Below are 13,450 nucleotides of genomic sequence, written 5' to 3' on the forward strand. Positions count from 1 at the left end.
CCCCCACCACACACACAGACACACACTCTTTACACACACACACACACACTCTCTCTCTCTCTCTCTCCCCAGCTCTTTTTACCAGCAAGCACAAGAAACTCAGACTTGTCCCTTCAGTCACAAGATGCGATCCTCTGGCTTGCTACCTTTGCTTTCCTCCCTCCACTCCCTTCGCCAGTCCCCCGCCCCTGCTTCCTTTCTTCCTTGCTGGATCATTTACTTGACCTCCTGGCCTGAAAGCCCCATGCTGTGCTGGTTCTGAGCCAGAGACCCTGGGCGGGGGCGGGGGGGGGGGGGGGAGTTTTCGGGGTCAGATGAGACAAGCACGCCTTTGAGGGAAAGGCTTCTGAGAAGCAAAGCCAGACGCAGGAGCAAGGCCAAAAGCAGGGCCAGTTTCTTCTTGCAGGGCCTGCCTACCAGGGCCCAGGCCTGCTCACCAGTCACAGGGAATCTCGGGAGGCAGCTTGTGCTCCAAAGAACGCAGGCTTGGGAAGCAAGACCCACCCCGCCCGCCGCTTCCTGCACCTGCGACCAAGGGCCACCGAACTTCTGAATCACTGCTTCCTCAGCATCACCATGGGTAAAATGATGCCTACATTAATTATTCTGCGGGCAAAAATGAAATGATGTACGTAGAACATAATAAGAGAACCCACAGGAGATGTGTGATGATCCATCTTAGACACCTGTCCAAGGCTTTGTCAATACACTGGTACTTAAAATCAGTCAAAGACAGTCTTTTTAAAAAGGTTATTTGGAGTTAAATTCCTTTTCAACAACAACAAAAAAATTAAAAAACACCAGCGAGCACTGTAACATTTGTGCTTAAAAATTTCAGGCTAAAACTCAGTCTTGATAGTGATCTTTTTAAAATTTTTTATAGTTATGTTAAGCACCATACATAACATCATTAGTTTTTGATGTAGTGTTCCATGATTCATTGTGCATAACACCCAGTGCTCCATGCAGAACGTGCCCTCTTTAATACCCATCACCAGGCTAACCCATCCTCCCACCCCCCTCCCCTCTAGAACCCTCAGTTTGTTTCTCAGAGTCCATAGTCTCTCATGGTTCTTAGCATATATTGCATTATTTGTTTCAGAGGTTCAGCAGCTGGGTGATGGTGATTTGTTTTTGATGTTTCTGAAAAACACATGACTGTTCTCCCTCTGCTTACAAGACTTTTATACGCTAGGAGGGACCGTATTTGCAGATGCCTATTAAATGTGCCAGAAATCATTCACAGAAGTAGCTGAGAATGTGTACTTACCGGGCGATATAGGCCTGCTTGAACTTGGAGAAGGTGTGTAAGGGATCGGGCTGGACACAGTGCGAGGTCTTAATCCTTGTGCAGACATCTCGTTAAAATACCTAAGAGGAGAGGGGGGGTAGGTATCAGAACTGTGTGCATTTCAAGAGTTCTTAAGGGAGCTCCTATGAGATAATGTTTGGGGTTCATATCTTGAGGTCAAACGCTGGGATATTTAGAGAGTGATGCTATAGCGAGGAGACATGTATAAAGCAGACTTGGGGGTCACAAGGCTCCACTGCTTGCTTGGCAAACCCCTCTCCCTTGGGATACAGGTTAGGGACATCTGGAATGTTCTAGCTCCAGGGGGAGGCCTACTAACAGAACTGTGTCATACAATAGAGAGGGCTGGGCTTTTCTTCATCATATAACAGCTATGTAGCAATCTACCTCCGTTGTCCCAAGGATTATAGACACATTCATGTTTTGATGGCTACATTTAATTTAAATTGTTATTTGCAACTCAAACCCAATCAAGCCCTTTAAGATTTATGTCATCAAATTAAAGCTTAAATGTAACGGAAAAAATACGTTGATTAAAAATAAATTAAAAAATAAAATTAAAGCTTAAAGGTAACGGTATTCCCGTGAACTGGTGGAAGACCCAGCGTCGCACACCTACTGCAGTCACGCTTGGCCACAGCTTGCCGGCTCAGACTTCTTCCTGGACGTGGAAGCCACACCAGACCTGAGGATCCTCAGGCCTGATGGTCAGCCTTCACTCTGTGAACGAGCACAGAATGCTGACAAGGAGAAATCTCTGCTTGAGGGACTTCCCCATCAGCTACCCTTCATAGGCCTCGCAGCCAAAGGAAGCAACAGTGGTGCGTGCAGGGCTCTCTATCCCAGGGAAGATCCTGGCCCCGACTGTCCATCCGTTCGGGAGAACATTAACACAGCCATTTCCGTGCTGGGTCATTTGGCTTAAAGAAAACCAGGCTCCCAAATCTGCCCTGCAGCTGTCAACTAGACCCCCACGGTGACCTCTGCCTGCCCTCTAGAGCAGCCCGCCACGGCGGCACCAGGGCCTGCCTCTACCCTACGCCCCGCTAGACAGCGAAAACCGCCTCTTGCTCTTTAAGGAATAAACACACTTGTAGACATCTTAAGTTTCCAACTATTTTCTTTCCCGCAAATGTGACATCATCATTCCTAACAGGGAGAGGAGAAATCTTTTTTGGACAGCGGTACTCTAGCTGGGATAATGTGACCTATGACAGACAAGGCAAACCTTCTGGAGTAAATAAATACCAGTTCTGGGAAAAAATATATACATATTTATCTGGAAGCCTGAAGTAGCTTCAGTATTTTCACCATGGTCGGAAGATACTGCCCCTCACAGTGTGTCCTACTCAAAATCAAGTACAAGGCACTGTGTAGTGTTAATGCATGGTCTGCTCCGTGTCTTAAGGTAGTTAATAAAATAGTTATTTGGTATTCTAGCCGATGTTTTTAGTCAAATGGCTTTCAGAGGCCAAGGATTTCAGACAGAAGGGAACACTGTTGGAAAGAAATCAGTGAGAGACGCCTGGGTGACTCAGTCGGTTAAGCATCTGCTTTTGGCTCAGGTCATGATCCCAGGGTCCTGGGATCAGGTCCTTCATCAGGCCCCTTGCTCAGTGGGGAGCCTGCCGCTCCTCCCACTTGTGCTCTCTGACAAATAAATAAATAAAATCTTAGAAAAAAAAAATCCGTGAAATTCAAGGTAAGGTAATAGTTTTATGGTACAAACTTTTGAGAAAGAATAATCTTTATTCTTTTCAAATGAGGACGCACACAGCTATTTTAAATATGATAACCCATTATTCTGTTTTTATAAGTTTTTATTATAAAAATATAGACCTTCATTATAGAAAATCTCAGATTTCTCTTAAAATGGTAATACCACTGTCTACAGCAAATTTATCAAAAGCTTTGTTAATAACCCTCTGGATCGGGGCACCTGGGTGGCTCAGTCGTTAAGCGTCTGCCTTCGGCTCAGGTCGTGATCCCGGGGTCCTGGGATCGAGCCCCACATCAGGCTCCCTGCTCGGTGGGAAGCCTGCTTCTCCCTCTCCCCCCCCCTCCCCTCCCCCCCCAACTTGTGTTCCCTCTCTCGCTGTCTCTCTCTGTCAAACAAATAAATAAAATCTTTAAAAAAAAATAAAAAAATAACCCTCTGGATCTATCCAGTTACGGAAAGAGAAAGGAAGTGATTTTGATGTGTTTTGGTGTCAATAGTCAAGATGATTCATCGTGGTCATTAGCAGACCCTGGGCTCACCCCTCACACTCAGACACCGACACGTAAGGCCAGGGCAACCTGATCCAGAACAGAGCATTTCTTTGCAGAAATGATCTGGTTCAGGGAAAGCCCAATTTCCCAAATGCTGGGTTTCTCTGCTGATTGAACAATTTTAATTTTTTCAAATTGGGACTCTGGATGAGAGAAATGCTGGGACCATTTCCTCTAGTTAACCACAGATGACCCTCTTATTTCAGCTCATTTCTTGGTGGGACAATGAGGGGGTCTGACACAGACTCTTGAGCAGATAAATGGGATGCACTGGTTTAAGTTTTTTTAAAGTAGCTGCAATAAGGCCCAGAAGTTTCCAAGTTGTTAATGCAAGGCCTCTGCCTTTCAGCAACCTCCATCTGTCTCCTGCTGATCCTTCAACCCAGGCACGCGTGGGTTCCCTCAGGCCGCATGATGCCTGCTCATCAACGTCTAGGACGTAAGATGCTCCCATACTTTAAACAGACACAGTGCAGGATGAGACAAACTCAACAACTATGCACACACTGTCTCTCTATACATAACCCTCCATTTCTCTCTCGACCACGTAATTTTGGAAAGGCAACCTCTTCTTGGTCTTTCTGTGATTCAGGAAAATGGTCCATCTTCTCCATTTTCCCCAGGCTCAGCATGTATTCTGAGGTGGTGGGGGTCGTCGGCAGCACCCGGAAGTGTAGGGCCGCCTCCTCCCATGTCTACCCGGACGTGAAGGGAGACCCCCTGGAGGCTGGTCTGGTTTGGTTTGCTCCCAAGGCTCACGAGACGCACGCACACCTTTCGTCATCCATCTCCAGGCTGGACTCGCTCTCGGACAGCTGTCGACACAGGGCCTCTCTTCTCTCCATCTCTCTCTGCAGCTTCCTCTGCAGTCGCAGGTTCTCCTCCCGCATGTGGCGCTCCTCCTCCAGATATTGGGCCATTTTCTCAGAATCTGAAAGGCCAGAATTCTCGATTCAACTATGTTTCGTGCAATCATACTCAAACCTGAACTGAGAAGACCGCAGTCTGGCTCCTAGGCCACAAAGAATGTGCTCCCTCTCCCACACACAGGAGACCTGCATTCAAAGTTTACCCCACGTACCCAAGTTTGCCAACAATTTGCATTTACAGAATAACAGAAGAAGGGGCATGGCACTGGGAGGTCAGGTATCTTCACTCCCACTTAGGTGCCTTCTAAAGTGCCACATGTGGAGGAGGAAATGGTGAACAGCAGCTACCAGAGCCCTGCGCGCTGCTGCAGCCCACGGGGGACGGGGCGGGGGGGGTGGGGGGGGCGGGACCCAGCCCAGGGACCCCCATTCAACCCGGGTCTGCTGCCACTCAGCTCCAGTCACACCTGTTAGCACACCAGTGAGGACCAGTGCACTAGGACACACTCGGTAAGTCAGAATTCTGTTTATAAAAACAGAAACTGACACAGTAAACAACTTTAGGTGAATATGTCAAGTCTAACTTCTGTGAGACTCTTTCCCTGACTCATGCACAGCCTCTCTACAGCAGGTAAAGACCCATATACCTGTCCCTCAGGAGCTGCCCCATATGACAAGGCCCCTGCTACAGGACTGGTTTCCTAGGCCAAAGCTGATTAGCTTCAGGGTGGGACGCTGGAACCAGCTGAGCGCATCAGATTTACTCTACAGGAATCTGAAATGTGGGGCTGACCTCTTCATGAGGCTCTAGAATCTCCTTGTGCCGAGTTCCCTGGAGCATTCCAATGAATGGTAAAACTTGCCCCCACCCGGCCCCTTTGCTGACAGAATATGTTAAGTCACCAAAATAATATTAATATAAAATTCAGTATCTGCCCGATCATGTTTAAGAGAGACCTACAGCTTACTGCTCCATATTATTAGCCCACTCCAAATTCTTTTAAGGAAAGAAGCAGTAGAATTCCATACTGATCACTTCTTTCCCACAAAGTGACCCTACTTCAACTCCGAAGTCCATCCAATTAGTTTGTTTTAAGCACCTCTATGAAGGTATGGTGTTTTAGCAAATAATGACTTCTGATGATAAGTATTCAATGATTTCCAAGACAGCATCATTACAGAATATATAAAAGCTCTTGAATATCCTTATTTTAGAAATTCAAATAAAAATACCAAAAACACTAAGTTATTAAACACTATTATGTGCACTAAAAACTAAATCCCTCAGTTGTTTTCAATATAACCAGAAACCCTGCTGCCTAATCCAGATGCAAAAATCTCTTTAATTGAAGGCATGCTGGGAAGATATTTACAAAGTACACTTTTAATATAAACGATTTAAATTATTTCATCACAAATACGCAAGCCTGTAGAATTTTTCACTAGCTCTACAGGAAGCACTATATTGGCCCCTTGGAGTATTATTGTTTCTAGAACAAGAGGGGCAGCTGTTGGAGCAAGCTGCCTTTCTTTTCCATAAATAGGAAAGCTTTAGAGAACTGAGGATTTCTGAGGCTTTTCTGAGGAAAATCGTTTAAGAGAAAACACTGTCTTTCAGATGCAACCCTTTAGCATCTGGGGAAATCAGCAGGGGAATCCTTAAACAATAATCTATACACAAGAACATCAGTTAGTAGGAGTGATGGCCGGAGGACTTTCCTGGCATCTGGGCAATTAACCCAGAAGCCAGAGGACAGAGAAGGCACCAGGCCCATCACCTCTAGGTGTTACAGACCAGCCTCAGGTGACTGACACCACGGTATTCCTTGGGTGCCCTCTGCTGGCACATCACCGGTGACACTTGATTTCAAGGCTGGATTTACTCCCATGAGTCACCCTGTCACCTTCTCTCACAAAGAGCTCCCTAACACTTAGGGGCCACACCTGATGCTTCCGCCATCTTCAGCCATCTTGGAACACTTGGTCAAAGTCAGCATCGACAGAAGGTGACTTCCAGACGGACTCCAAACAGGTGGGTCTCCTATGATCCAAAGGTGGCCTGTACATTTTGCATCCCCTTTCAAGTTTATAGTTAGAAAATGCTGGTACCCAGACCCACCCCAGACAGATCAAAATCCTGTGAATGAAGCCTCTCTACCGCTATACTGAACAGTCCCCAAGGGATTCTTATGTTCATCCCGAGCTGAGACCTATTGGGAGACAGGTTCAAGTTCTGATACAGCCAGACCTGGAGGGTGAGGAGCCAAGTATCCAGAAGCAGCCCAGGGAGGCAGGCTACCTGACCTCAGTCACTAACTCATCTTCTAAACCAATTCAGACCAGCTGTGAGCCAGCTGGGTGCCACATGTCCCTCCTTCCAGTCAGCTTTCTCTGCCCTCACAAAAATCGAAATCGCACTTACGGATGCCTCTGTTTGCATCTGCAATCTCTTCAAAGACCAAATAGTGCCATAAGAAGAAAGTAAAGGGAATGAAAAATTCCTCCTCAATTTCCTCTAAAGATTTTGTCTGGGGCACAAGAGAAGTATACACGAGAAAGCCGATGGCACTGAAAGGAGTTCAGGAAGGCACGAAAAGACCTCTGTCTGTCCGGCACCCCAAAAACTCAAAAAATATCCTAACATATCTAGTATTTGAGAATTCACTGATTTGTTTTCATAAAATGTATGTCATGGTTCTCAACCCAAGGTACACATCAAAATTCCTTGTATTAAAAAATTGGAGAACCAGTTTCTACTCCTAGGGTAAGCCCAGAAACCCATATTAAGTTAGACAGAATGATGAACCCCCAAAGATGTCCACATCCTAATCCCTGAGGCCTGGGACGATGTTACCTTACAAGGCAAAAGGGACTTCGCAGATATGATTAAGTTAAGGACCTTGAGATGGGAATTTATCCTGGATTATCTGGCTAGGCAAATGTCATCCCAGGGTCTCATAAGAAAGAGGCAGGGGGTCAAAGTGAAAAGATGCGCCCATGGATGCAGGCAGGAGTGCTGCCAAAGCAGGGAAGGGGCTATGAGCTAAAACACGCAACCTCTAAAAGCTGGGAAAAGCAAGGAAACAGAGCCTCCCTTAAAGCCTTTTACAAGAAACCAGCCCTGCTGACACCTTGATTTTAGTACAACGAGACCTATTTTGGACCACAGACCTTCAGAACTATACTTTAACACATTTGTGTTGCTTTAAGCAACTAAGGTTGTGGTCATTTGTTACAGCAACATGAGGAAACTAACACTATTTCTTACAGGTTCCAAGGATGATCCTGAGTCACCAACCCAGATGCACTACTGGACTAGAACTTGCAATGAACTTTAGAGAAGAAAACATAAAGAATCACTGAAATTTTAAATGCACATTCCCTGGACTCCATAAATCCACTTCTGGAGTTTATCCTGGTGTTCTTGCTCAGGTGTCAAATGTGGGGACACAGATGTTCATTGTGGTGGCAGCATGACAACCAAAATGGGTCCGTTGGTATGGGACTAGTTAAATAAATTATGATATACAGCATCCATGGGCCATATGTTCTAAGACCCTCAGTGGATGCCTGAAACTGAGGATGACCCCAAACCCTGAATATACTATGTTTTTTCCTAAATATACACACCTATGATAAAGTTTAATTTCTAAATTAGGCACAGTAAGAGATTAACGAAGTAATAATAAACTAGAACAATTTTAACAATATAATGTAATAAAAGTTATATGACGTGGTCCTGGTTTCTCTTGTAGAGGCCAAGGGCAGGCCACTCCAAGATGGGCCACTTTGGCAGGAACAGTATTTTGAGGTAAAGCAATCCACACCCAGCAGATTCAGGAAGAGCTCTTTACTACCCCCTCAACTGCCTGCCTTTATCAGGAAGACAGCTATTCACAGAGATTCTTCTTTATCTAGAAAACTTATCTACATAATAGGGCAACCTTTGTTTTCTAAACCTCTCCTCTCATCATCCTGCTAATGGTCTGTCTCCCTTTGTATCCTCAGACCCCCACCCCTCTCTTTAGCTCATATAAGCTTCCCGATGCCTGACTGTCCTTGGAATTTCCATGTCTGTGTAGAGTCCCACATACATATGCTACTAAATTTGATTTTCTCCTGTTAATCTGTCTCACGTCAATTTGATTCTTAGTCCAGCCAGAAAAACCTTGAAAGGCAGAGGAAATTCTTCCTCCCCAACACTCTCAAAATACGTTAGTATGCTGTACTCACCCTCCTTGTGATGATGTGACATGATACAATGCCTACGTGAGGAGATGAAGTGTGGGGAATGACATAGGCATTGTGACAAATCATCAGGCTTCTGCTGCCCTTCTGACGGTAAGGCAGGAGGGCCACCCACCTCCCGACCAGGCTGACACAATGGAAAGCAAAGCTATGTAGATAAGAAGGCACTAGTGTATCCATAGAACGAATACTAAGCAGCCTTTTAAAAAGGGAACCAGACAGCTCTCTACATGTATTGGCAAGAAAAAACTTACAAGATACTGTAAGACAAGATACTGTAAGTACAAACAGAAAAATACAAAGAGTGTGTTCACGGTGCTGCTTTTAGTATAAAATAAGTTCATACAGACACATACATGTACCTGGAAGAATCAATAAAAAAATGTGCAGCGGGGGGTCGGGGCGAGAGGGAGAAGCGCTCTTCCCTGCGCCACACTGTCTAGTCAAATGCATCTGAGCAGCCTGTGCGCAGAAACAGGAAAGACCCAAGCAAATGCACAGTGACCTAGTCAAGTGTTCAGAAATCTAGTTCCTCTGATTTCCAACTCAGTATCTGGACATTTTCCCAAACAATAAGGCTGCATTTTTAAAGCATTTATTCTTCAAGTACAATGAGCAAATGTTAGCTGAAGCTAAAATTTAGTAGTAAGGACGATAAACACTATTCTCTGCCTTAATTCCCCAAAGTACATTTGTGACTACAATCCTAGAGATGAACACAAGGAGAAGACCAAAAATAGTACCCAATTCTGGACCCTCCTGAAATTATTTGATTTTCAACAAGTATTGTAAACTGTTTTCCTGTCCTACTATAATACTTTCAAAAATAATCCATTCCAGGATGATAGAAAGATTTCTACACGCATGTATTGGTAATGAAATACAGGATGGATTTGATCTATGCAAATTCCATGGTAAATACTGGTAAAAGCCTGTGCTTGGTAAACGGGTTGATTGTGCCCACAGAAGACCAGTGAAATCAGAGGTGACATACGCTGTAACTGAGCGGCTCTCAGCTGCTTCTTCAGCCTCTCCACTTCGTTCTTTAAAAACCTGATGTGGCGCATCATGTTTTCTGGAGAGTCTATCTCCATGGAGATGTCTCTAGGCGACGGGGGAGCAGAGACTGGCTGGTCTAATTTCTCCTGCAGGATTCTTCAGTGAAAAGAAAAATTCCAACAATGAAAAACAGTTTGCCTTAAAAGACAAAACAACATACTAGCTGGAGGGTTTGTTTTCATAGCAAGCTCCTGTGAATCACCGGAATTCACAGGGTTGTCGAACTCAGGCTCTGCACATTTTATATCCACTTCTGGTCTCCCTTACCTAGTATCCAGGTCAAGGTCAAAGGGCAGAGCTGAAGGATCCACCCTCCTTTTTTTCTTTTAAATGACCACTGGTAATTAAGCATTAGTGAAAAAGTCTCCAGCATTTGCTTCTGATTATTATGCCTGGTATAGAGTAGGCACTCAGAATTATCTGCTGACTAAATGAATCACATCTGTTTGCGGAAACGGAGATACTAAAGAAATTTCACTCTCAATGCTTTTCTGGTCAACACTTCCGAACTATGTACTGTGGTCCCCCTTGGAAGGTGACGCCACACAGACTCTACTTCTAAAATTTCCTTCCTGAAAAACCAATCCTGAGGGTGGGGCAAACTGGGCTGAAGGCCCTTTGTTTCTGGTCAGAGCACAGGTAAAAGATAAAGAACAAAACCAAACCACAATCACTGGGTTAATAATTGGTGGTCCCACCTTCTATACCAATTACGGTTAGTTTGAGGCACAAGGAACGTGAATATTCAACGGCTTTTCACCAACCACATGATACTTCATATTGCTTAACACAATACTTTGGTACTTATACATATAAAACCTCCAACTGCGCTCTGCAAAGGAAGACAGATTGGCAATGGACCTCTATGTCCCCTTTCATAAGCTACTAGGGTCTTGGTTTGGTTTGGCTTTTAACTTTTTACCTTTAAGTTTGCCTAAATGCAAACTGTGAATCACCTTCAGGCCTGCCCTTGTTGAGAAAACTGGTATGTTAAATATTGTAATGGTCCCTGAGTTTATTATATTAAATACCTTTTCATAATTCAATTTTTTAGTACCACTACAATAATGCAAAGCATACTCAATTCAACTACGGCTTGAGTATTTCCCTAGAGATATAGCTTTAATTTTCACTTTTCTTAAAGCCTGTGATAGGACGATATTTTGCAAATTTAGAGATGAACTCAAAATAACTTATGGATGTTCATCCAAACCAAATAGTTATGGCCAAAGCCTCTGGTTAGCAAAAAGATCCTAGTGAAGTAGATTAATGAATATTTTTTAAAAACTCCCTTTCTACACCCCCCACACACACATCCCACATACAGAAACCCCTGACATTCTTCAAGTCCTGCTCCGTCACCCCCATTCAATGTATGCGGTACTTAAAAATTAGGGCACGAAGGGGCTCAAGAAATGTCTGCTGTTGAATGACATTTCACATCCATGTACATACATTTAGCAAAATGATTCCTAACCTTAACTATGTACAAGTATTTACAGTAAGTTTTCAAGTCAATTGATAATAGTTTTCCTATGAAAATCTCAGCCTTCCTGATGAAGTACACTCTAGAGATGTGTCATAATTAAGCATACATAGTACACATCCTAAGCACTTGAGAAAACCGGGGAAGCCAGTTCAGTAAGGTAAAAAGCTGAAATTGCAACCATCTTTCCCGAACAATTTGAAGGTGACTAATTTTTTCATAGCCTTTGTCCCAAATGAAAGGAAATTTTACTGGGACTATAAGAGAGAAATATAAAGACGTGACCAACATGAGAAGAGTTCAGAAGGCTTTCAACATTTTTTTGGTTTGGCAAATTAAAATGATGTGCATCACCCAAAGAATTAAAACACCCCTTTCCTATTTGTCAGTCACACCCAGAGCATGCCCTGGCCGTGCACACGCCCCACACTGAATAGCAAGACTAAAACAAACCGCTTTTCAGCTTCAAGTTTGTCCATCCTTTTCCAGAGACGATTAACTAGCGCTTCCTGTTCTTGTTCCAAAGTATTTTCAAGGTCGATCTTCTCTCGTCTCAACTAAAGGAAGGAAAAAAGTTTTACTGAGAATAGTAAGCCACTTAAACTTTGTTAATGAGATTTTTTGATTGGACTATTAGGACCCCCTTATTTGGAGAAAACTGCAAAGAAATGGCCAATTTCCTGGCACAGACACATTAAGTGCATCTAGTTCTTAAACTTTAATTGAGAAAACCGAGACAGGTTCATTCTTTGATGTTAAAGCTTAATTGCTGTCTGGTACATGAATCACCCTGCTTGTTTCAGCATTTATTCAAGGCACATGGAAAGTCCTCCTTAGAGAGGGTTTGGGGGAGCTCGGCTTACCACTCATACCAGGACTTCTCTGGGTTTGTCCCCCGACCCCAGTGCTGCATGTAGTTCAGGGCTAAACCAGGAGGTTATATTACCATGTATATAAATAACTCAACACCTGAAGACAATTCTACATACTGATTAATGGGTGTACAATACTAGTTAACTCTGAGAAGGTAAAGAAGAAGGAAGGTTTGATTTGGGGGAAAATCTGCAGTTGCAAAGGAAGCCCCAAAATGCACTCTACACTTCATGAAAAGAAGCAAAGATGGGAAAATGCATTTAATCAATCACTATTGGGCAATATGCAAATACTGTGAACAATGCCAGCCACTGGCTAGTAGGGTGTGTAGCAGGGAACCAAAAAGTCAGAATTTTCTGCCCTCATGACACATTTTAGTGGGGTCAAGACAGTAAATGAAATAAATTATATACTTTGGTGGAGAGTGAAAGCGGTATGAAGAAAAAGAGGGCTGGCAGGAGGGACAGAAAGTACAATGATCAATTTCACAGTAACGTGCAGAGGGAATGCGTTATATCATTCTTGTACTTCTCTAGGGGTTTGAGATATTAAATAATTTTAACAGAATTTTTTTAAGATTTTATTTATTTTTGAGAGAGATCGAGAGAGAACAAGAGCGGGGGGGTGGGTGCGGGCAGAGGGAAAAGCAGACTCCCTGCTGAGCAGGGAGCCTGATGCGGGGCTCGATCCCAGGACACTAGGATCATGACCTGAGCTGAAGGCAGACACATACCTGACTGAGCCACCCAGACATCCCAGAATTTTTTTTTTTTTTAAACAGAGAGAGGTTATTGTACTGCCCCTATGCTGTCTCTTATAATAGCAACTCACCTTTTCAATCACTGAGTCAACAAATTATTTTTGATTGCACAGCTACAAAGATTTCCTTAGCAGGTCACAGAGGCAAGCTCCTCACTGATCAAAGATCCCCCTACATAGGGGCGCCTGGGTGGCTCAGTCAGTTAAGCAGCCAGCTCTTGATTTTGGCTCAGGTCATGATCTCAGGGTCCTGGGATCGAGCCCTGCTTTGGGCTTCCTGTTTGGGGAGGAGTCTACTTGACTCCATCTGCCACTCCTGCTCGCTCTCTCTCTCTCTCTCTCTCTCTCTCTCTCGCTTTCTCTCTCAAATAAATAAATAAATCTTAAAAAGAAAAAAAGATCCCTGCATATATAGTAAGATGAGACCAGTACTACGTATAAACTGTAGTCTTTTAAAGCAACCAAAGCAGACCTTATTAACATTGAATAAGCCAAGATCACATGGTCAAATGAAAACACAGCTGGGAAATACTTTCTGTGCACCGGGGCGGGGGGGGGGGGGGGGGGGGGGGG

At 44.1% G+C, this 13,450-nt stretch overlaps 1 protein-coding gene across 1 annotated transcript in view; it reads right to left on the reverse strand.

The window, feature by feature from the left end:
• LOC118019975 (coiled-coil domain-containing protein 6) overlaps positions 1-13,450 on the reverse strand; it is a 103,822-nt gene that overhangs the window by 10,706 nt on the left and 79,666 nt on the right. Inside the window, exons 4-7 of the mRNA XM_035019727.1 lie at positions 11,699-11,802; positions 9,695-9,855; positions 4,358-4,514; positions 1,271-1,371 (exon numbers count right to left, since the gene is read on the reverse strand). Coding sequence (XP_034875618.1) covers positions 1,271-1,371; positions 4,358-4,514; positions 9,695-9,855; positions 11,699-11,802 — 523 coding nt within the window. The remainder of the gene's footprint in view (positions 1-1,270; positions 1,372-4,357; positions 4,515-9,694; positions 9,856-11,698; positions 11,803-13,450) is intronic.

This window comes from Mirounga leonina, unplaced genomic scaffold, assembly GCF_011800145.1.
Source record: "Mirounga leonina isolate KUSES-001 unplaced genomic scaffold, KU_Mleo_1.0 Mir_109, whole genome shotgun sequence".
NCBI lineage: Eukaryota > Metazoa > Chordata > Mammalia > Carnivora > Phocidae > Mirounga > Mirounga leonina.